Here is a 21,804-nt window from a genome sequence, read left to right on the forward strand (position 1 = left end):
TTTATAAAACGTAATTTTTATTATTGATAATGATTTGATAGTATCAATGACTATATTTGATTATATATATTATGTAATAGGTGACACATATTTTTATTTAGTGCATCAGTTCCTCGCTGGATGGCAGTGAACATGTCAGTTCCTCCTTAAATAATGACACACAATATCATGCTGATATGACAAATAAATGAGAACAATATAATAATGAAAACTACAAGAATTAAACAACTATCAATATCAAAGGAGGTTATGAGTCTGTCTATCAGTAATGAACCAATATCCAGAATATTTTGTGGAGGGGAATGACTGCGCTGATATAGGAATGATTTTTAACTTTGTTTGGCACAGCGAGATTAGCGGCATTAGCCTTGGTGAAGGTCTGAACACCCTTCAATTGTTTTCTTAATAAACTCAGTAACAAGATAAAATACAGTTTGAAGTGTCCCAAGGCTTGAGCAACCCAGTCCAGGATGTTTGCCTTAGCTTAGCTTACAGCCTGTGGGCATTGGGAAAGCTGCAACAAAGAGGAAAGTAAATACACAACAGCAGCTCCAACACACTTAGTTGTACTGTTAAATTACTGATGATGGTTCACAAAACCCTGATAATGAAGTGGTTTGTGGAGCTTTAGTTTTATAAACCAGTTCTTTCATTTTGAGATTATATGCAGTGGTTAGTGGTAATATTATAATTTATGTGCAGCAGAAATTGCTTATAATAGAAAGTCAAACCTGAGATGACTCAGACAGTTCACCCTCCTGGATGTTTCCTGAGGCTATTTGACTTGAACAACAAACAACTTTTACATTTTCTCAAAGTGAGAACAAAATGTAAAAGGTTTTTTTTGAATGTGTTGAATGTTTTTTTCCCCTGGAACTACACTGCCGCCTGGCACAGATTATAGATCAAACCAGCTCTTCTTTGAGCTCATCTACAAATATCAGAATGATGATTGTGTGGTTTGTGTTATTGATTCAGGGAGTGGCAACATTTCATTTCATCACCAGAAAGTGAATAAATAGCTGCTTTGGACCAGGATGCAAAGATTCCGTTTTCAGGTGAAACAATCTGCCAAGATGTAAGTACGGATTAAATCACTAAACAGAGATTTCTGGTTGTATGAGCTGAGCTTGAATGTTGTGTGAAGACTTTTTTCACTGAATGAACAAAATCAGGATGTTGATTCTGAATGAAAACACTTTGTGTGTGTCAGGATGCTTCTTTCAGGGCTTGTTGGCCTCCTGCTGGTGCTGACAGCTGAGGCCAGAGTTGGGTAAGAAACCTGGATTGAATCCCCTTTCAGCAGATTTCTGCAGGCAACTTAAGTTACAGAGAGAAAACTGACAGATAAATGAGAAATTGAAGATATTATTCTCAGAGTCTGTCAGAGGTGATTCTTACTATCACCTTTTATATCTTTTATATGTCTTTGCTCTATAATTTCACAGATACTCAGAGTCAGACCTCTGTTACGACACAGAGCAGTGTCTGCATTTTGATCTGATTTGTCAGACTGAGGATTTTGAGGTTAGTGCCTCTGAACAAGAAAGGAAAAAAAAACATTTTTTAGATGCCAGAAACTTAAAAAAACACAATTATCCTCTTCACCATGTTTGCTCTTGTCCCTCAGGTCCGTCACATTGAATCTCTGAATTGGGCTTCAACTCATGAGATGGAATATTCTTTTGACACTGCTGTCAAAAATGGATTCAAACGAATACAGAAATATATCAATGGTGCCAATCAAAATGGTGTGTATGTGTGTGAGTGTCTGTATCAGAGTATTGAATTGTCTAGTTGAGATCAGGATTTCACTTTCAAGTGAGGTCCGTGCACAAAATAATTAGAGTATAAGCTCAAACAAGCAGAAAATACACGAGTTCATGCCTGTGTTTGCACTTAAATACCCAATAAAGAAATATTACTATGGATGTATTTGCAAAATCTTTACAACTATTTCTATTTGTAGTGTTGTATTTAATAGCACTTGAGTTTAACCCTGTGGTAAAACACAAATATGCTGTGAAGTGACATTTTAATTTTTGGACTTATCTGTGACTTTGCGCAAATGAAGTCAAAATTAAGGTCATATAACTGAACATATCTTAATGTATTTTTTTAATGCTTAAATATTTTTGTTTGTGGTCATGATTTTGAAAAAAAAAAACCGATTGTTTCCGTTATATCTTCCTTTAGGAACAAAAATGGATATAGTAACTCCTGTTGTTGTGAGAGTACATCATAGGAATTCTGGGGAAATCGGTGTCTACATTGTGCATGTGTTGCTCCCAGCTGAATATCAGGAAAACCCTCCCACTCCTACTGATGAAAATGTAAGTTACTACAGCAGAAATAAACTGTCAAAGAGAATGGCCTTGATCATGTTTGAAGTGGTTTTGTGATGTCTCCATAAACTCCAGCAGATAATGACAGTTTCTTTGCAGGTTTACATCCTTAAATCCCCTGATATGAAGGTGTATGTACGAGGCTATGATGAGTTGCTTTCTGCCAAGTCCGACAATGAGACAGCACAAAGTTTGGCCAGTGACCTGGACTCAGTTGGTGCAAACTACAAAAAGAACTTCCACCTTGCTGCTGCATATAGCAGGTAAACAAATCAGCTTAATGTTTTCAGCAATGATGATTAGAAAACTTGAGGACTTTGCTGCACTAAATTGGTGTGTGTGTGTGTGTGTGTTTTTCTTGCAGTCCACTGTCGATCACTAACAGGCACAGTGAGGTGCTGTTTGTTGCTCTGGGTGAGCCCGTGTGTAACTGAAGTGGATCCATGACAACATAAATGTAGCAGCTTGGATTTTGCTTCACTAACGCTTCAAGTCATAAAGTGACATTTCATAGAATTACAATGACATCCCGCATTTAAAATGTATATGAACAGAATACACCATGATGGTTTCAAGCCAGCTTCTGTGATGGTTTTCTGTTGTATTCAATAAAGGCTCCTTCCTGCAGTGATTCTGTGGCTGTTCTTAGTTGATAATCATAAAATGTGTCTCGAGCAGAAACTCAGTAATAAATAAGTCCTGCAAAATACAATCTGTTTCTATCCAGTGTGGACCAGAACAATTCCAGAATACAACCAACTGACACAACTACGTTCAACAAGACCATTTTTCTAGGATCACAGTCCACCTCTCTTGACCTACTAAATAAAATGAGGATAAACTATGTTATATTCTGGGTGATTTCCCATTTTCTCAATACTTTTTCCTCTTGTAACTTTTTCCTCTTGTAACTTTTTCCTCTTGTAACTTTTTCCTCTTGTAACTTTTTCCTCTTGTAACTTTTTCCTCTTGTTCATAAATCTACAGGAGTTAAACTAAATTCAACAACTTTGATAGATAACATGTTAACTTAATCTTTGAGCGAACCTGTCGTAGCATTTTTCTGTATTCTCTCACTCTGTCATCAAGGTTAATGGAGAAATACATTACAAGAAAAAAAACACACAAAATCATTAACGGAAAAAAAATGTTATATTTAAAATATTCATAGAAGTATGTCATGGGGTGATCGATACTAAAATAATGATGATTAAAATTGAATCAATGCTGATAACTATCATCATAATAAATCTTTTCCAATCAGCAGATCTTCAAAATGAATATAACAACCTCTTGCCCACATCTTGTCTTTGACAACAGGCATTGTGCTGGACGACTGAAAAGTTGCCACAGTTATTTTTGTGTTAAAGCAGATGCTCTGTGTTGCTTCAATAATTATAGACCGATTCCTTTTGACATTGATTTCAAAAATATCATAAAAAAATGAAAACTGTTTAGTGTTGCAGTTCTTCTCTGTGACTTTAGAGGACACTGAACGCCTCAGTTGCACTTAATGTTGTGACATTAACAAGTGCTGATATATTTTAATAAAGCAACTAAAACAAATATTACTGCTGTTAAGAAATAAACTCAGCAACAAGCTAAAATACAGTTTGCATTGACCCGAGGCTTGAGCTTCTCAGTCATACATATTTAACAACACTCTACTCAAACACTGTGGGCATGGGGAAAGTTCCAGTCTGCAACAAATAGAAAAATAAAAACACAACAGCAGCTCCAACACACTTAGCTGTTGTTGTGCTGCTTAATTATTCTGATGATGGTTCACAAAGCTCTTATATTGAAGTGGTTTGTGGAACTTTGGTTTTATAAACCAGTACTCTCAATATGACATTATATGCAGTAGTTAGCGGTAATATTATAATAAAAGAAAGCCAAACCTGAGATGACTCAGACAGTTCACCCTTCTGGATGTTTCCTGAGGCTATTTGACTTGAAAGAAAACATTTTGTTCTGACTTTGAGAAAAAGTTGTTTGTTCTAAATATATTTTGTTAATCTCATTAAATAATATCTGAAGGTTGAAGTAAATATTAAACACCAAAGCAGGTTTTCTTGAGAGGTTGCCACCTTGTATCCGTCCAAATGAAATTCAGCAGTGCCAATAGAAAACTCTCTTCAGGACAAGAGGTCTGCAGATCCTCAAATGTTTAACTTTTAGACATAGTTCATGTGTATTTGTTTTTCACTTTAAGATTTTCATCTTATTTGAGTTAATGTTTGGATGTAAAACTGACACTTATACTTCTTCATACCAACTCAATCAATGATCAGTGTCAATATTTCCTTTCAACCTTAAACTTATAAAAGTGACTTATCTCAAAAAAGGAAATGTATCCATGATCCAAATGTATCCACTGATAAAACCAAATCATGAAGATTGTAATTTAAATGATGGATTTGCTATCTACTCTTTTTAGGTTATAACAGCTGGATCGATCCTTGTAGCCTGATAGATCACCAAAGCTTCCTCGTCTCTATGGGTGTGACTGTAGAGGGACCAGAACAAGAAATCAGGTCACTTTAAGAGATAGATTACACCTGCAAGTGACAACAGCAAAACAAAAGGTCGACATTTAGATGATTAAACCTTATGACAGATGATATTTTTCTATTTGGTGTCATGTATAGTAGCAGAGCACTGGACAGGTGAGGTTGGCATAGGTGACAAACAGTGAGCAACATGTTGTATCAAAGTCAAAGTGAACAAACACATCCTTCTTTGTCTACAGTTTACTGTTATTAAACCTGAACAGTGAAAACACTAGTCTGTGATGAATCACAAGTCTCCAGCTGTCTCAACCCAAACTGAGTATTAAACCTGGCTGATGAGTTGAATGTTAAATCCCTGGAACTACACTGCTCCCTGGCACAGATTATAGATCAAACCAGCTCTTCTTTGAGCTCATCTACAAATATCTGAATGATTCAGGGAGTGGCGACATTTCATTTCATCACCAGAAAGTGAATAAATAGCTGCTTTGGACCAGGATGCAAAGATCCAGTTTTCAGTTGAAACAATCTGCCATGATGTAAGTACGGATTAAATCACTAAACAGAGATTTCTGGTTGTATGAGCTGAGCTTGAATGTTGTGTGAAGACTTTTTTCACTGAATGAACAAAATCAGGATGTTGATTCTGAATGAAAAACACTTTGTGTGTGTCAGGATGCTTCTTTCAGGGCTTGTTGGCCTCCTGCTGGTGCTGACAGCTGAGGCCAGAGTTGGGTAAGAAACCTGGATTGAATCCCCTTTCAGCAGATTTCTGCAGGCAACTTAAGTTACAGAGAGAAAACCGGAGGAAGAATAAAGTTATGAATTACATTCAGGTGATTTTCACCTTCATATCATATATCTCTTTATATTTTGCTCTATAATTTCACAGAAACTCCTCTGGATCAGAGCTCTGTTCTGTGACAGAACCGTGTCTTCAGTTTGATCTGATTTGTCAGACTGAGGATTTTGAGGTTTGTGACTCTGAACAAGAAAGAAACATTTTCATATCTGTGGAGCCAGAAACAATAATCCTCTCCACCATGTTTGTTCTTGTCCCTCAGGTCCGTCACTATGAATCAGTGAATAATGTGGTAACTGATGAGACAGCCTTTTCCATTGACATTGCATTAGTTAACGGATTCAAACGATTGGAGAAATATTTCAATGGTGCCAACGAAAATGGTGCGTACATGAGTGATGTCTTCTTTATTACTACTTGGAGACTATTAAAGTATTGAAATGTCTAGTTGAGATCAGGATTTCACTTTCAAGTGAGGTCTGTGCACAAAATAATTAGAGTATAAGCTTGGACAAGCAGAAGATACAAGAATTCATGCGAGTATTTGCACTTAAATACTCAATAAAGAAATATTACTATGAATTAAATTATTTACTTGGAAAATCTTTACAACTATTTCCATTTGTAGTGTTGTTTTAATAGCACTTTAGTTTGAGCCTGTGGTAAAACACAAATATGCTGTGAAGTGACATTTTAATTACTGGACTTATCTTTGATCAGAGATCAGAGATACTTGAACATTTTTAAAATCAATATTCAACTCATACAAATACACATATTTTCATGTATTTTTACGCTTTTGTGTTTGTTTGATGATGTTATGTAATTCCAATTACTGACATTTCTAAAAACAAAATTTCCTCAATGTCTTCCTCTTAAGGAGCAAAGATTGACATGATAGAACAAATTGGCATTTTGGTACCTCACGGCAATACTTTGGAAACAACCTACACTGTATTTATGGCGCTCCCAGCTGAATATCAGGAAACCCCCCCCACTCCTACTGGTGAACATGTAAGCTACTTCAGCACAAAAACTGTCAAGAGAGAAAAAACATCATCACGTTGATCATGTTTGAAGTGATTTTGTGATGTCTCCACAAACTCCAGCAGATAATGACAGTTTCTTTGCAGGTTTACATCATTAGCTCGCTCGACGCTGATGTGTATGTACAAGGCTACGATGGATTGATAAATGACAAGTCCGACAATGACGCAGCACAAAGTTTGGCCAGTGACCTTGACTCAGTTGGTGCAAACTACGATAAAACCTACCACTTTACTGGTACATATAGCAGGTAAACAAATCACCTTTCATTCTAATATTCAGAAAAAAGAATAATGAAAAAAGCCCAAAGGAAATTATTTTTGCTAATGTTATATTCTGTAATAAATTAGTGCACCTACCTGTTCAATCTGGTGTTTATGATATATTTTATTATTGTATTGTTTTACTTTTGGTTTTTCAATTTAGATATGAAAAGTATACATAATTTGTATTTTTTTTACCATTATTACACATTGTGTGTGTGTGTGTGTGTGTGTGTGTGTGTGTGTGTGTGTGTGTGTGTGTTTTTCTTGCAGTCCACTGTCGATCACTAACAGGCACAGTGAGGTGCTGTTTGTTGCTCTGGGTGAGCCCGTGTGTAACTGAAGTGGATCCATGACAACATAAATGTAGCAGCTTGGATTTTGCTTCACTATCGCTTCAAGTCATAAAGTGTCATTTCATAGAATTACAATGACATCCCGCATTTAAAATGTATATGAACAGAATACACCATGATGGTTTCAAGCCAGCTTCTGTGATGGTTTTCTGTTGTATTCAATAAAGGCTCCTTCCTGCAGTGATTCTGTGGCTGTTCTTAGTTGATAATCATAAAATGTGTCTCGAGCAGAAACTCAGTAATAAATAAGTCCTGCAAAATACAATCTGTTTCTATCCAGTGTGGACCAGAACAATTCCAGAATACAACCAACTGACACAACTACGTTCAACAAGACCATTTTTCTAGGATCACAGTCCACCTCTCTTGACCTACTAAATAAAATGAGGATAAACTATGTTATATTCTGGGTGATTTCCCATTTTCTCAATACTTTTTCCTCTTGTAACTTTTTCCTCTTGTTCATAAATCTACAGGAGTTAAACTAAATTCAACAACTTTGATAGATGACATGTTAACTTAATCTTTGAGCAAACCTGTCGTAGCATTTTTCTGTATTCTCTCACTCTGTCATCAAGGTTAATGGAGAAATACATTACAAGAAAAAAAACACACAAAATCATTAACGGAAAAAAAAATTTATATTTAAAATATTCATAGAAGTATGTCATGGGGTGATCGATACTAAAATAATGATGATTAAAATTGAATCAATGCTGATAACTATCATCATAATAAATCTTTTCCAATCAGCAGATCTTCAAAATGAATATAACAACCTCTTGCCCACATCTTGTCTTTGACAACAGGCATTGTGCTGGACGACTGAAAAGTTGCCACAGTTATTTTTGTGTTAAAGCAGATGCTCTGTGTTGCTTCAATAATTATAGACCGATTCCTTTTGACATTGATTTCAAAAATATCATAAAAAAATGAAAACTGTTTAGTGTTGCAGTTCTTCTCTGTGACTTTAGAGGACACTGAACGCCTCAGTTGCACTTAATGTTGTGACATTAACAAGTGCTGATATATTTTAATAAAGCAACTAAAACAAATATTACTGCTGTTAAGAAATAAACTCAGCAACAAGCTAAAATACAGTTTGCATTGACCCGAGGCTTGAGCTTCTCAGTCATACATATTTAACAACACTCTACTCAAACACTGTGGGCATGGGGAAAGTTCCAGTCTGCAACAAATAGAAAAATAAAAACACAACAGCAGCTCCAACACACTTAGCTGTTGTTGTGCTGCTTAATTATTCTGATGATGGTTCACAAAGCTCTTATAATGAAGTGGTTTGTGGAACTTTGGTTTTATAAACCAGTACTCTCAATATGACATTATATGCAGTAGTTAGCGGTAATATTATAATAAAAGAAAGCCAAACCTGAGATGACTCAGACAGTTCACCCTTCTGGATGTTTCCTGAGGCTATTTGACTTGAAAGAAAACATTTTGTTCTGACTTTGAGAAAAAGTTGTTTGTTCTAAATATATTTTGTTAATCTCATTAAATAATATCTGAAGGTTGAAGTAAATATTAAACACCAAAGCAGGTTTTCTTGAGAGGTTGCCACCTTGTATCCGTCCAAATGAAATTCAGCAGTGCCAATAGAAAACTCTCTTCAGGACAAGAGGTCTGCAGATCCTCAAATGTTTAACTTTTAGACATAGTTCATGTGTATTTGTTTTTCACTTTAAGATTTTCATCTTATTTGAGTTAATGTTTGGATGTAAAACTGACACTTATACTTCTTCATACCAACTCAATCAATGATCAGTGTCAATATTTCCTTTCAACCTTAAACTTATAAAAGTGACTTATCTCAAAAAAGGAAATGTATCCATGATCCAAATGTATCCACTGATAAAACCAAATCATGAAGATTGTAATTTAAATGATGGATTTGCTATCTACTCTTTTTAGGTTATAACAGCTGGATCGATCCTTGTAGCCTGATAGATCACCAAAGCTTCCTCGTCTCTATGGGTGTGACTGTAGAGGGACCAGAACAAGAAATCAGGTCACTTTAAGAGATAGATTACACCTGCAAGTGACAACAGCAAAACAAAAGGTCGACATTTAGATGATTAAACCTTATGACAGATGATATTTTTCTATTTGGTGTCATGTATAGTAGCAGAGCACTGGACAGGTGAGGTTGGCATAGGTGACAAACAGTGAGCAACATGTTGTATCAAAGTCAAAGTGAACAAACACATCCTTCTTTGTCTACAGTTTACTGTTATTAAACCTGAACAGTGAAAACACTAGTCTGTGATGAATCACAAGTCTCCAGCTGTCTCAACCCAAACTGAGTATTAAACCTGGCTGATGAGTTGAATGTTAAATCCCTGGAACTACACTGCTCCCTGGCACAGATTATAGATCAAACCAGCTCTTCTTTGAGCTCATCTACAAATATCTGAATGATTCAGGGAGTGGCGACATTTCATTTCATCACCAGAAAGTGAATAAATAGCTGCTTTGGACCAGGATGCAAAGATCCAGTTTTCAGGTGAAACAATCTGCCAAGATGTAAGTACGGATTAAATCACTAAACAGAGATTTCTGGTTGTATGAGCTGAGCTTGAATGTTGTGTGAAGACTTTTTTCACTGAATGAACAAAATCAGGATGTTGATTCTGAATGAAAACACTTTGTGTGTGTCAGGATGCTTCTTTCAGGGCTTGTTGGCCTCCTGCTGGTGCTGACAGCTGAGGCCAGAGTTGGGTAAGAAACCTGGATTGAATCCCCTTTCAGCAGATTTCTGCAGGCAACTTAAGTTACAGAGAGAAAACCGGAGGAAGAATAAAGTTATGAATTACATTCAGGTGATTTTTACCTTCATATCATATATCTCTTTATGTTTTGCTCTATGATTTCACAGAAACTCCTCTGGATCAGAGCTCTGTTCTGTGACAGAACCGTGTGCTCTGTTTGATCTGATTTGTCAGACTGAGGATTTTGAGGTTTGTGCCTCTGAACAAGAAAGAAACATTTTCATATCTGTGGAGCCAGAAACAATAATCCTCTCCACCATGTTTGCTCTTGTCCCTCAGGTCCGTCACTATGAATCAGTGACTAATGTGGTAACTGATGAGACAGCCTTTTCCATTGACATTGCATTAGTTAACGGATTCAAACGATTGGAGAAATATTTCAATGGTGCCAACGAAAATGGTGCGTACATGATTGATGTTTTATGTATTACTACTTGGAGACTATTAAAGTATTGAAATGTCTAGTTTAGATCAGGATTTCACTTTCAAGTGAGGTCTGTGCACAAAATAATTAGAGTATAAGCTTGGACAAGCAGAAGATACAAGAATTCATACGCGTATTTGCACTGAAATACCCAATAAAGAAATATTACTATGAATTAAATTATTTACTTGCAAAATCTTTACAACTATTTCCATTTGTAGTGTTGTTTTAATAGCACTTTAGTTTGAGCCTGTGGTAAAACACAAATATGCTGTGAAGTGACATTTTAATTACTGGACTTATCAGAGATCAGAGATCAGAGATACTTGAACATTTCTAAAATCAATATTCAACTCATACAAATACACATATTTTCATGTATTTTTACGCTTTTGTGTTTGTTTGATGATGTTATGTAATTCCAATTACTGACATTTCTAAAAACAAAATTTCCTCAATGTCTTCCTCTTAAGGAGCAAAGATTGACATGATAGAACAAATTGGCATTTTGGTACCTCACGGCAATACTTTGGAAACAACCTACAATGTATTTATGGCGCTCCCAGCTGAATATCAGGAAACCCCCCCCACTCCTACTGGTGAACATGTAAGCTACTTCAGCACAAAAACTGTCAAGAGAGAAAAAACATCATCACGTTGATCATGTTTGAAGTGATTTTGTGATGTCTCCACAAACTCCAGCAGATAATGACAGTTTCTTTGCAGGTTTACATCATTAATGCACCTGAAGTTGATGTGTATGTACAAGGCTACGATGGATTGATAAATGACAAGTCCGACAATGACGCAGCACAAAGTTTGGCCAGTGACCTTGACTCAGTTGGTGCAAACTACGATAAAACCTACCACTTTGCTCTTACATATATCAGGTAAACAAATCACCTTTCATTCTAATATTCAGAAAAAAGAATAATGAGAAAAGCCCAAAGGAAATAATTTTTTGTTAATGTTTTATTCTGCAAAAAGTGAGTGCACCTACCTGTTCAATCTGGTGTTTATGTAGTGTTTTATTATTTTATTGTTTTACTTTTGGTTTTTCAATTTAGAAATTAAAGATATATAATTTTACAATAATTTGTATTTTTTTCTTACCATTATTACACATTGTGTGTGTGTGTGTGTGTGTGTGTGTGTGTGTGTGTGTGTGTGTGTGTGTGTGTGTTTTTCTTGCAGTCCACTGTCGATCACTAACAGGCACAGTGAGGTGCTGTTTGTTGCTCTGGGTGAGCCCGTGTGTAACTGAAGTGGATCCATGACAACATAAATGTAGCAGCTTGGATTTTGCTTCACTATCGCTTCAAGTCATAAAGTGTCATTTCATAGAATTACAATGACATCCCGCATTTAAAATGTATATGAACAGAATACACCATGATGGTTTCAAGCCAGCTTCTGTGATGGTTTTCTGTTGTATTCAATAAAGGCTCCTTCCTGCAGTGATTCTGTGGCTGTTCTTAGTTGATAATCATAAAATGTGTCTCGAGCAGAAACTCAGTAATAAATAAGTCCTGCAAAATACAATCTGTTTCTATCCAGTGTGGACCAGAACAATTCCAGAATACAACCAACTGACACAACTACGTTCAACAAGACCATTTTTCTAGGATCACAGTCCACCTCTCTTGACCTACTAAATAAAATGAGGATAAACTATGTTATATTCTGGGTGATTTCCCATTTTCTCAATACTTTTTCCTCTTGTTCATAAATCTACAGGAGTTAAACTAAATTCAACAACTTTGATAGATGACATGTTAACTTCCTCTTTGCGTGAAGCAATGACTTCAGACCTGTCATAGCATTTTTCTATATTCTCTCACTCTGTCATCAAGGTTAATGGAGAAATACATTACAAGAAAAAAACACACAAAATCATTAGAGGAAAAAAAATTATATCATTATTCCTTTTGACATTGATTTAAAAAATATCATAAAGAAATGAAAACTGTTTATAGTTGCAGTTCTTCTTTGTGACTTCAGAGGACACTGAACGCGTCAGTTGCACTTAATGTTGTGACATTAACAAGTGCTGATATATGTTAATAAAGCAACTAAAACAAATATTACCGCTGTTAAGAAATAAGCTCAGCAACAAGCTAAAATACAGTTTGCAATGACCCAAGGCTTGAGCTTCTCAGTACAGGATGTGTAACTTAGCTTAGATCAAACGCTGTAAGCATGAGGACAGTTCCAAGCTGCAACAAAAGAAAAGTAAATACACACAAGCGGCTATGACACACTTAGCTGTTGTTGTACAGTTAAATTATAGGTACTGTGTGTGGAATTTTTGCATCTGGATACCCCTCACCTCAACCCTCTCCTTCCAAAACATGAGTTGTCTCAAAAGGTGTTTAGTTTGTCCAGTCTGGACTAATGAAAAAAACACGGCGGCCTCCGTAGAGAGGGTCTCCTCCATGTAAATATAAAGTATTTAAATATAAAGGGCCTTTTTAGGGATAAAGAAAACTACAATTCATACAATTTGGTTAAATGATCTAGTGAAAACATCATGAGGATTATTCTCCCTTTCACCTAAATCCTACACACTGGACCTTTAATGGTGGTTGGTGGTACACAAAACACACCAGTTGTTTGTGGAGTTTAAACTATTTTATAAACTAGTTCTTTCAAAATGAGATAATCTGCAGCTGGTTGTCATAATATCATAGTCAAAGTGAATTTCAAACCTGAAATTCATGCATGTATTTGCACTTAAATACCCAATAAAGAAATATTACTATGAATTAAATAATTTACTTGCTAAATCTTTACCACTATTTCCATTTGTAGTGTTGTATTTAATAGCACTTTGGTTTGACCCTGTATTCAAACTCAAACATGCTGTGAAGTGACATTTTAAATCCTGGACTTAACTGTGATCAGAGATCAGAGATACTTGAACATTTCAAAAATCAATATTCAAGTCATCTAAGAATGCACACAGAAAATATCTATCCAGATGTTTCCAAAAGAACATTTTACTTGAAGTTTTGTATTTTGTTCTAACTTTTGTTAATACTGTTGAAATATGTGCATGGGGTAGTCAGTAAGGCAGATCTCCACACACAACTTAAAATAATAATAATCACAGGCGTCACTATTTAATATAATAATAGTGAAGTTACTTGTCTTAAAAGAAGAAATGTTTTTTTCATTGAAAAGAAAATGTTCCAAACACAATGTCTGCATAAATAACAATATTGACATTTAGAGTAGTTTTAATTTTAACGAAGTTTGTGTTATTTGTTCTAGTGCTGTTAAAGTGCCCGGTGTTGAGTTGGACTCTGGAGCCCCCTGGCAAGTTTAACCTTGGCTCTTCTTTGAGCTGCCTAAAATAATATATACAACAAAAATGCCTTGTTATGTTGATTCAAATGACACATACATTCAAATATGTCTCTGTTTGTTTATTGTTTCTGTTTTGGTTCCCCATAGGTCTTTATGATCCATAGTGTGCTTTGTGCTATAGGTTCAGGGCGTGGCCAAATTAGCTTATGTAAACAGAAAGTGGATTCAGGTTGCAAAACTCCAGTTGTTGTTGTTTTTTTGGAAGGTGAAAGTAGTTTTATTTTTCTAGATTGTCTCAGATAGAAAACATTAAATATACATTTTTGTTTGTGTGAACCAGGTTTAAATGTTGAAGATTTATTTTATTTGATTAACGAAATCAGGAATAAATGAAATGAAAACCAGGATGCTTTTTTCAGGGCTATTAGGCTTCCTGCTGGTGCTGACAGCTGAGGTCAGATTCGGGTAAGAAACTTGGATTTAATCCCCTTTGAGCAGATTTCTGCAGTCAATCAAAGTTACAGAGTAAAAACTCATGGGCACTGTTGCCGCCACAACTCAAACTTTAAAATCCTAGATCAACATCTCTTAATGTCTGTACCAGTGCCATCTTTCTTTTTTGTAATAAAATTCTCATTAATTTCACTGCAACTCCTCTGACTTAGACTTCTGTCCTGAGGCAGAGCAGTGTCTGATGTTTGATGTGATTTGTCAGACTGGTGATTTTGAGGTGATTGTCTCTGAGCTGGAGAGAAACATTTTCACATTTCAGGTGCCAGAATTAAAAATGAAAAAAGAACCCTCTCCTCCATGTAAATACTTTTTAAGAACAGGTAGTCTCATTGAGATTGATCTGTGCACAAAATAAATACAGCACAAGGTTCAACAAACAATAAATTCAAACACAAAACATACCTTCATTTTTCAATAAAGAAAATAGTTACAACATTCAAGATGCTCAAGTATAATGATTTTTCAGCTTAAAAAATTAGAAGTTAATTTACTTTACAATATCTATAGTAGTTTTTTTCCATTGTGATGTATTTAATAGCAGTTTTTCCAACCTATCTTTTGACCCTGTGGTACTAAGTGACTATTCAAGGTAACTACACATACCTTCATGTTTTTATTTTCTTATGCTTTTTGTGTACAATAAATGTTTGTAATGGAATTCCAGTTGCTTACATGTAAAAAGTTCTTTATTTCTTCCTTTAGGAACAAAAATCAAAATGGCAAAACCTATTGTTACGCTAGTTTCCTCATCAGCCTCCTCAGCAATCTGCTATCTTCACAGACATACGTTGGTGCCAGCTGAGTAGCAAGAAGATGCCCCCAGTTCCACTGACGACAGGGTGAGTTTCTATAATACCAAAAAACATTATTGCCTTTTATAATATTAAAGTGATATTTTTGCCATAAGCTCCAGCAGCTGATTAAAGTTTCCTTGTAGGTGTACATTTTTACCACGGTGGAGTTTAATGTGTACGTAGCGAGCTATGATGGACGGCTGACAAAAAGGGCTGAAAGAAAGAATGCACTCACTCTGTCTAAAAACATTGACTCAGTTCATACAAATTACATGAAGGACTTCCAACTCTCTGCCTCATACAACAGGTAAACAAATCAACTTCATAATAATCAGAAAGATAATGATGAGAAGGAAAAAAACATTATATATATATATATATACATATATATGCATATTACAATAAATTGTGTGTGTGTGTTTGCAGTTCAATGATGAGGGAGACGCACAATGAAGTGATGGTTGTTGGGGGAGCCATTGTGTCCCAGCCAGGACTGAACAGCCACTGGACCTTCACTGCAACTTCAAGTCATATTGTGTCACATAAATAAGCTTGTGGGAACAGGTTGGACTTGTAAAATAAAATACAAAGATTAAATCCATGTAAATGTGTGTGTGTGTGTGTGTGTGTGTGTGTGTGTGTGTGTGTGTGTGTGTGTGTGTGTGTGTGTGTGTTTGTGTGTGTGTGTGTGTGTGTGTATTTGCTTTTTGCAGTCCATTGTCGACCGTGGGGCACAGACAAAATGAGGTGTTTTATGTTGTTCAGTTGAACCCGTGTGTAACTCCAGTGAAGAGTTGCAATCATGAACGGCATGCAACGACAGCATGAATGGGAAGACCCAAACTTCCCTATAGCTGCAAGTTATATATCATATAAATAACCCTTACAGTGACAATTTGAAAATCTATGTGAACAGATTGCATCATGTGGACTATTGTGCTGACTGTATTACTTTGTTTGATGGCTTTCAATAAAGTTTCTTTTTGGGGTGACTTCATGTGATCATTCTTGGTTGGACTGATTCTGAAATGTGTCTAAAGCAGCTCATTCTGTAAAAACAAAAAAAATGGCATCCAGTAGATTGCATACCTCCATGCTCGCTCCATTCACTCCCATTCATTGAGGACCACCTTGTGATTGCCCTCCAGGTGAATTGCAGCAAATTTCAGTACGATGGTATCAGAGGATAGAGGACACGCTCTCCATAGACAGACTCTGACAGAACTATTTACACAAAACAAGATACAACATATTCTCATCACAGTTAAGACTAATATTACTTAACAAACCACAGATAATACCACCAAGAACAACAAGACCAATATCTCCAGAATTACACTGCTATGCACATACACATCAGCAGTTGAGGCTTTTTATGTATATGCATTTGTTATCCTTGAATATTTCACATTTCATAAAGATTGACCTTAATGAATGAATGGAGGCTAATGGAATTGTAGCCACAAAACTTAATATCATGGGGTAAAAGAAATAAATAATCTGAGGGTTTTTTTCATACCCTAACCCTAACCCCACTAACCCTTGTAAGGGATCAAAACAATAGCAATAGTTCCATTAAATCAGATTTGCACCTTTTCAGTCTTTGCAAAATACTTTTATCTGAGTATTTGTGTGAGGGTGAAATATAGTTGTTAACACCGCCATGACTGGTTCAAAGGCCCTAAACTTTCTTAAGATTGTTTACATTTGGCTGTCAGACACAATGATCGTCCTTGTCCTCCTTGAGATCGTCAGTCAATTTCATTTATTTCCTTAGACACCTTAGACTTGGTTTCATCGAGAAAGGTGTCCTATCACAATCAGGTGCAAATTTTAAATATCTTATTGTCAAAATTGCACAATCCTTTTCTTTACAACGTATTGCACAATCCCTGTATATGAAAATGTATACATACATTTTGTTTATTTTTATTAACCTACTTGGTAATAAGCCCAGATTCTGATTCTGAAATCTTTAACTGACCAATTAGAATGCATTAGCAGAAAACAGGATACACAGGAAGCAGGATATGGCAAATCGCCTTTTACATTTCTTCATTTCAATTTTGATCTATAATCACTACTACATAGAGGACCACCTCGTGACTGCCATCTAAATGAATTGCAGTGAATTTTGGTACAGTGGTATCAGTTGAAAGAGGACATACACAGACTCTGACAAAACTATTTAAACAAAACAACTGAAAGAGGTTACAGCTGTTTTTAAAAACCACAGTTACAGGATCAAATGCAGCTTGTAGGCCCAGGGCTAAAGCATCCTAGTCTATAATGTGTATTCTGGATCAGCACAAATGCAAATAAATATACATATACAGCAGCTCCCACTCAGCTGCCCTAGTACACCCCTTGTTATATTATTCCTATTCAGTGTGTCATCACAAAACACTGGTAAGGAACTCCCTTAACCCACAACATGAAATCATTGAGCCGCAATGCAACGACAAGCTCCAAAATAAGTAAAATATGTCTGTGGAGATTCTCAGTCATACACGTCATGGTATTTCCAATGACCTGTTGTTTAGCACTTGGAAGTACAACAAAAAGTATAGCAAAAAGGTTCCTTACCCTTGATTTTAATTCCAACTGCTAATACATATAGCTTTAACATTAGTACCATAATGTGAGCTCTCAGTATTAGTAATATTAGTCACACTAATCCCTTTACTCACTGACAATTGGTCTCAACAGCCAGGAGCAATAGCAAACACTTAGAAAGTGACACCATGTTCTTGTCAAAAGCATGTGGCTCCTGAGCTGGTAAGTGACCTTTTAGAATATAGGACTAGATGGTGAATATCCCTTGTACATTTTAAGGTCTTCTGCACAATTTAAGTTACCAACTAACAGTAGATGTTAGCAGGTGTTCGGGGCTGCCAGCGGATGTTAAGGACATGACCTCAGTTCTGCACCTTAGCATCATCAAGTATTTTGGCCTTGATACAGGTCAAACTTGAGGGTATATATCTTAGTCTTGATGATGGGTTTTGAAGTACCTATAGGTCCCACATCCTCTGCATATATCTCCTCTCTCTGGGATAGTTTGTAAAGTAGCATTCCAACAGTTACGTATTTCCCCGTGTCCATCCATTTCTTGTTCCAGTAGCCCCAAATATTTTATCTATCTGAGAATGTGAAATTTAAGGTTTATTATAAAAGTAGCTTGAAATATTTGTACTGTTTGCTGATATTGAGGGTTTACCATTAGTTCACACTGACAATATTTCATGTAGTGTTGCTTCATGGGCTTGTTCATCAGGATTGTCCAAATTGAATCTTCTTTAAGCTCTTCTCTGTTTGTTATTTAAGTCACTCCAGTTTTTCTTGTTCCTAGTTTGGTTTTACCATTTGCATTCTATACTGTCTTTACAGTCTGTAGTTTGGTTTATGTTATTGGTTGAGGGAGGGGCCAGTTTTCCTTTTAAAAAGCTGTAGGACCAAGCTGCAAAGAGCCAGTTTTTTGAATTTCAAGGAATACAACACTACATGTATTAATGTAAGTGCAGTTTATTTTTCAGATTGCCTTAGATAGAAATCAGTGAATAGATATTTCTCTCTGCATGGATTGAGCTTGAACTGTCCTTTTTTCACTGGATAAGCAAAATCAGCTTGTTAAGTCTGAATGAAAACACTGTGTGTGTTCCAGGATGCTTCTTTCAGGGGTTTTCTGCCTCCTGATGATGCTGACAGCTGAGGCTGGAGTTGGGTAAGAAACCTGGATTCATTCCCCTTTTAGCAGATGTGTGCAGGGAACCAAAGTTACAGAGTGTAATAATAGTAATAGTTGTTTTATTTTTATAGCACATATCTAAACAGTGTTACAAAGTGCTTCAAAAAAATTCAGGGCAAAGCTAATCCAGCTAATGAAATAAACTAATGGATAAATAAGTGATGGAAAATTCACATTTTAACTCAGAGTCTGGCACAGGTAATTATTACTGCACCAGTGCCGTTTTAATAATGTTATTATTTCAAAGGAACTCCTCTGGGTTACTCACCTGTACTGAGACAGAGGATTGTCTGCTGTATGATCTGATTTCTGACCATTTGGATTTTGAGGTGAGTGTCTCTGAACAAGAGAGAAACATTTTCACATTTCAAGTGCCAGAAACTTAAAAATAAAATATATCCTCCATGTTTGCTCGTGTCCCGCAGGAACGTCACTATGAATCTGTGAAGTGGGTTTCTACTAATGAGAAGTCCTTCTCCATGGACTTTGCAGCAATGGATTCATTCAAACGACTACTGGAATACTTCGACGGTGCCAACGACAATGGTTCATATGCTAAGTCTATTTATTCATGTTTTATTTAATACTCTTTATAAACAGGTAGTCTCATTGAGATTAAGATTTATTTTCAATAATTGCTACAATTCAAAAGTGCTTTAAATTGACATTTTTGTGTGTTTGCTATATTATTCCAATTTCTGACATTACTAAATAAGAATTTGCTCTGCTCTCTTACTGTCGTCCTTTAGGAACAATAATGGCTGCTACATTCCCTGTTCTTTTGAAAATACCTTTCAACATTTCTTTGGAAAGTGCTGTCTTCATTATCAGTTTCTTGCTGCCAGCTGAATATCAGACAGCCCCCCCCAGTCCCATGAATGATATGGTAAACATAAAAAACACATCAACAATTGTTTGGCCATAATCTTGATCATGTTTGATCTGATTCTGTGACATTGACCAAAGCCTCTGGCAGTTAATGAGAGTTGACTTGCAGGTGTATATCCATGAAACGCCCAACATGACAGTGTTCACAAAGAGCTACGATGGATGGATGACAGTCATGTCTGACAACGTCACAGCAAGCAGTCTGTCATTTCATCTCAACTTAGTTGGTGTGAAATACATAGAAGACTTCTACTATGCTGCCATATATAACGAGTAAACAAATCCCCATCATTCTCTCATAATCAATCATTCATCATAATCAGAAAGAAACAATAAGAGAAAAGTTAAATGGCTTATTAAGTGATGATTTCTGTGTGTTGTTCCTCGCAGTGTGACGACAGAGATTAACAGGTACAACGAGGTGTGGTTTGTTGGTGTGGACGAGTCGTCAAGCTCCAGTAGCTCTGATAGCTCCAGCAGTTCCAGCAGTGATGAAATGGACTAGTCGCCTGCCTGTCGAGATGTTGCAGATGGACTTCTACTTAACATCCTCAAGTTATAATGTGTCATCTGAAGAAGCCTCTGATGAAAGCCCAGATTTAGATTTAGGATTAAATAAATTCACCCTATGTTAGATGGGATGAAGGTTTTAAGCTGGCAGGTTTTCTTCTATACTCAATAAAGTTACCTTTTCACTGGGATTTCTTGTGGTTAGTCTTGATTGAGCTTCCTGTTTGGACCAAAAAACTAGGAGGGAAATCAGAGCTCACATGCCTGCACCCTATTTCACCATGTTTCAGCAGGTGTTGGAAAAAAGCCTAGATTTATCCATTTACCTGGATCTGCTACAAAATATATTTGCAACTTAATTGATCTGCTTGTTTATCCTGATCCACTCATAAACTGAATGAGATGTTTCTTTGGGCATGCACCACCCCTCCACAGAATATCATGGAAAGTGGTGCAATACTCAATAGAGTGACATCTTTAAAAGTTCCCTTATGAAACCACATTTAAATTCACTTGACCCTGATTTTTATTTTGATCCGCACTAACTTGCACACACGGATAAATATCAGTCCACTAAACATGCCAGATTTTATTTCATCAAGATCCATGAATAATTTTCAAAAAAAATAAAAAAAGAATCTCACAATGTAAAAAAAAAAATGGAAACAATCCTTAATCTACCCTCTGATTCAGATCTGCACAAAGATTTTATTGGTTCTTCCACAAACTTTCATGGAAATTGGGTCAGCAGCATTTGCATCATCCTCCTGACTGATAAACAGATATGAAAACATAACCTCATTGGTGGAGATAATCAGCTAGTTTAGTATGAGGGCTGCCAAAAACAAGCTATTCTCACGCAAGTTTAGAGCAATAAAATTGAATACCACTGGATGGCCGTACTCAATTCAACAAGGGCAGAATTAAACTGCTCTGTACTTTCCAGCACTTTGGCTTTTTCTTTGATATGCAACAGGGACCTTTGAATATTTTTTATTTCATGCAGATTTTACATAAGCGAATCATCTGGTGACAATAGTAGATGGCCTTTTTTATTGATGGATGTCATAATCCAGTTACAATCTAATGTGCAGGTGTCATAACCATCCACCCTTGAACTGCCCTCCCTTTGACTTTGACGTCATCGTGAGATCCATTAAAGACGTCTCTGGGATTTGGGCTGTTGAACGGCGACTTATCACCTCAGGCGATGACAATGTGAAACAGCATAATCACCCAGCGTTACAGCAACTGATACAAGTTTTCAGAATCTATTGATCTTTCCTGAATTACTTAATAAAGTGGATAATCCACCTGATCAACTCAAATGAGTTCATGCATGAATGAACATTGGAAAGTACTGTAACTGAGATGAGAAATACTTGTCTGCCACTAAATACTAAATCCAAAACATTTTAGGAGGAGTTTGTACTTTTTTGCTGAACTACACCTACAACAACTACAGTTACCACTTAATTTAGCACAAAGATGATCAGTTCACAAAAT

At 36.1% G+C, this 21,804-nt stretch overlaps 4 protein-coding genes and 1 long non-coding RNA gene across 5 annotated transcripts; all 5 read left to right on the forward strand.

Annotated features, from left to right (window-relative positions):
• The first annotated feature begins 890 nt into the window (after positions 1-890).
• LOC138407701 (heme-binding protein 2-like) lies at positions 891-2,976 on the forward strand. Its single transcript, XM_069524887.1, has 7 exons — positions 891-1,078; positions 1,214-1,273; positions 1,449-1,527; positions 1,631-1,751; positions 2,197-2,333; positions 2,445-2,608; positions 2,710-2,976. Exons 1-7 carry the CDS (start codon positions 1,038-1,040, stop codon positions 2,777-2,779), a joined length of 672 nt encoding a protein of 223 aa, XP_069380988.1. The 5' UTR covers positions 891-1,037; the 3' UTR covers positions 2,780-2,976.
• Positions 2,977-5,194: 2,218 nt separating this feature from the next.
• On the forward strand, positions 5,195-7,510 carry LOC138407720 (heme-binding protein 2-like). The gene is made up of 7 exons (XM_069524954.1): positions 5,195-5,397; positions 5,534-5,593; positions 5,751-5,832; positions 5,923-6,043; positions 6,541-6,674; positions 6,794-6,957; positions 7,244-7,510. Exons 1-7 carry the CDS (start codon positions 5,357-5,359, stop codon positions 7,311-7,313), a joined length of 672 nt encoding a protein of 223 aa, XP_069381055.1. The 5' UTR covers positions 5,195-5,356; the 3' UTR covers positions 7,314-7,510.
• Positions 7,511-9,655: 2,145 nt separating this feature from the next.
• Positions 9,656-11,997, forward strand: LOC138407680 (heme-binding protein 2-like). The gene is made up of 7 exons (XM_069524692.1): positions 9,656-9,867; positions 10,003-10,062; positions 10,220-10,301; positions 10,392-10,512; positions 11,010-11,143; positions 11,263-11,426; positions 11,731-11,997. The coding sequence occupies exons 1-7, from the start codon at positions 9,827-9,829 to the stop codon at positions 11,798-11,800; spliced, it is 672 nt and encodes a 223-aa protein (XP_069380793.1). The 5' UTR covers positions 9,656-9,826; the 3' UTR covers positions 11,801-11,997.
• A 2,096-nt stretch (positions 11,998-14,093) lies between these two features.
• LOC138407681 (uncharacterized) lies at positions 14,094-16,149 on the forward strand. The gene is made up of 4 exons (XR_011241007.1): positions 14,094-14,310; positions 15,140-15,197; positions 15,296-15,459; positions 15,579-16,149. It is a non-coding gene; the product is annotated as an uncharacterized lncRNA (long non-coding RNA).
• A 2,420-nt stretch (positions 16,150-18,569) lies between these two features.
• LOC109634103 (heme-binding protein 2-like) lies at positions 18,570-20,489 on the forward strand. Its single transcript, XM_020094391.2, has 7 exons — positions 18,570-18,666; positions 18,817-18,876; positions 19,148-19,229; positions 19,326-19,446; positions 19,650-19,786; positions 19,898-20,061; positions 20,179-20,489. Coding segments are annotated over exons 1-7 (681 nt in total). The 5' UTR covers positions 18,570-18,664; the 3' UTR covers positions 20,294-20,489.
• The last annotated feature ends 1,315 nt before the right edge of the window (positions 20,490-21,804 follow it).

The sequence above is a fragment of the Paralichthys olivaceus genome, chromosome 5 (genome assembly GCF_024713975.1).
Source record: "Paralichthys olivaceus isolate ysfri-2021 chromosome 5, ASM2471397v2, whole genome shotgun sequence".
Lineage (NCBI taxonomy): Eukaryota > Metazoa > Chordata > Actinopteri > Pleuronectiformes > Paralichthyidae > Paralichthys > Paralichthys olivaceus.

Bases quoted from the DNA above. Each gene is read 5' to 3' on its own strand.
- LOC138407701 (XM_069524887.1), top strand. From the start codon at position 1,038: ATGCAAAGATTCCGTTTTCAGGTGAAACAATCTGCCAAGAT. The intron at 1,079-1,213 runs GTAAGTACGGAT...TGTGTGTGTCAG, and splicing joins GTGAAACAATCTGCCAAGAT to GATGCTTCTTTCAGGGCTTG. The intron at 1,752-2,196 runs GTGTGTATGTGT...ATCTTCCTTTAG, and splicing joins CAATGGTGCCAATCAAAATG to GAACAAAAATGGATATAGTA.
- LOC138407720 (XM_069524954.1), top strand. From the start codon at position 5,357: ATGCAAAGATCCAGTTTTCAGTTGAAACAATCTGCCATGAT. The intron at 5,398-5,533 runs GTAAGTACGGAT...TGTGTGTGTCAG, and splicing joins TTGAAACAATCTGCCATGAT to GATGCTTCTTTCAGGGCTTG. The intron at 5,833-5,922 runs GTTTGTGACTCT...CTTGTCCCTCAG, and splicing joins GTCAGACTGAGGATTTTGAG to GTCCGTCACTATGAATCAGT.
- LOC138407680 (XM_069524692.1), top strand. From the start codon at position 9,827: ATGCAAAGATCCAGTTTTCAGGTGAAACAATCTGCCAAGAT. The intron at 10,302-10,391 runs GTTTGTGCCTCT...CTTGTCCCTCAG, and splicing joins GTCAGACTGAGGATTTTGAG to GTCCGTCACTATGAATCAGT. The intron at 11,144-11,262 runs GTAAGCTACTTC...GTTTCTTTGCAG, and splicing joins CCACTCCTACTGGTGAACAT to GTTTACATCATTAATGCACC.
- LOC109634103 (XM_020094391.2), top strand. The intron at 18,877-19,147 runs GTAAGAAACCTG...ATTATTTCAAAG, and splicing joins ACAGCTGAGGCTGGAGTTGG to GAACTCCTCTGGGTTACTCA. The intron at 20,062-20,178 runs GTAAACAAATCC...TGTTCCTCGCAG, and splicing joins TATGCTGCCATATATAACGA to TGTGACGACAGAGATTAACA.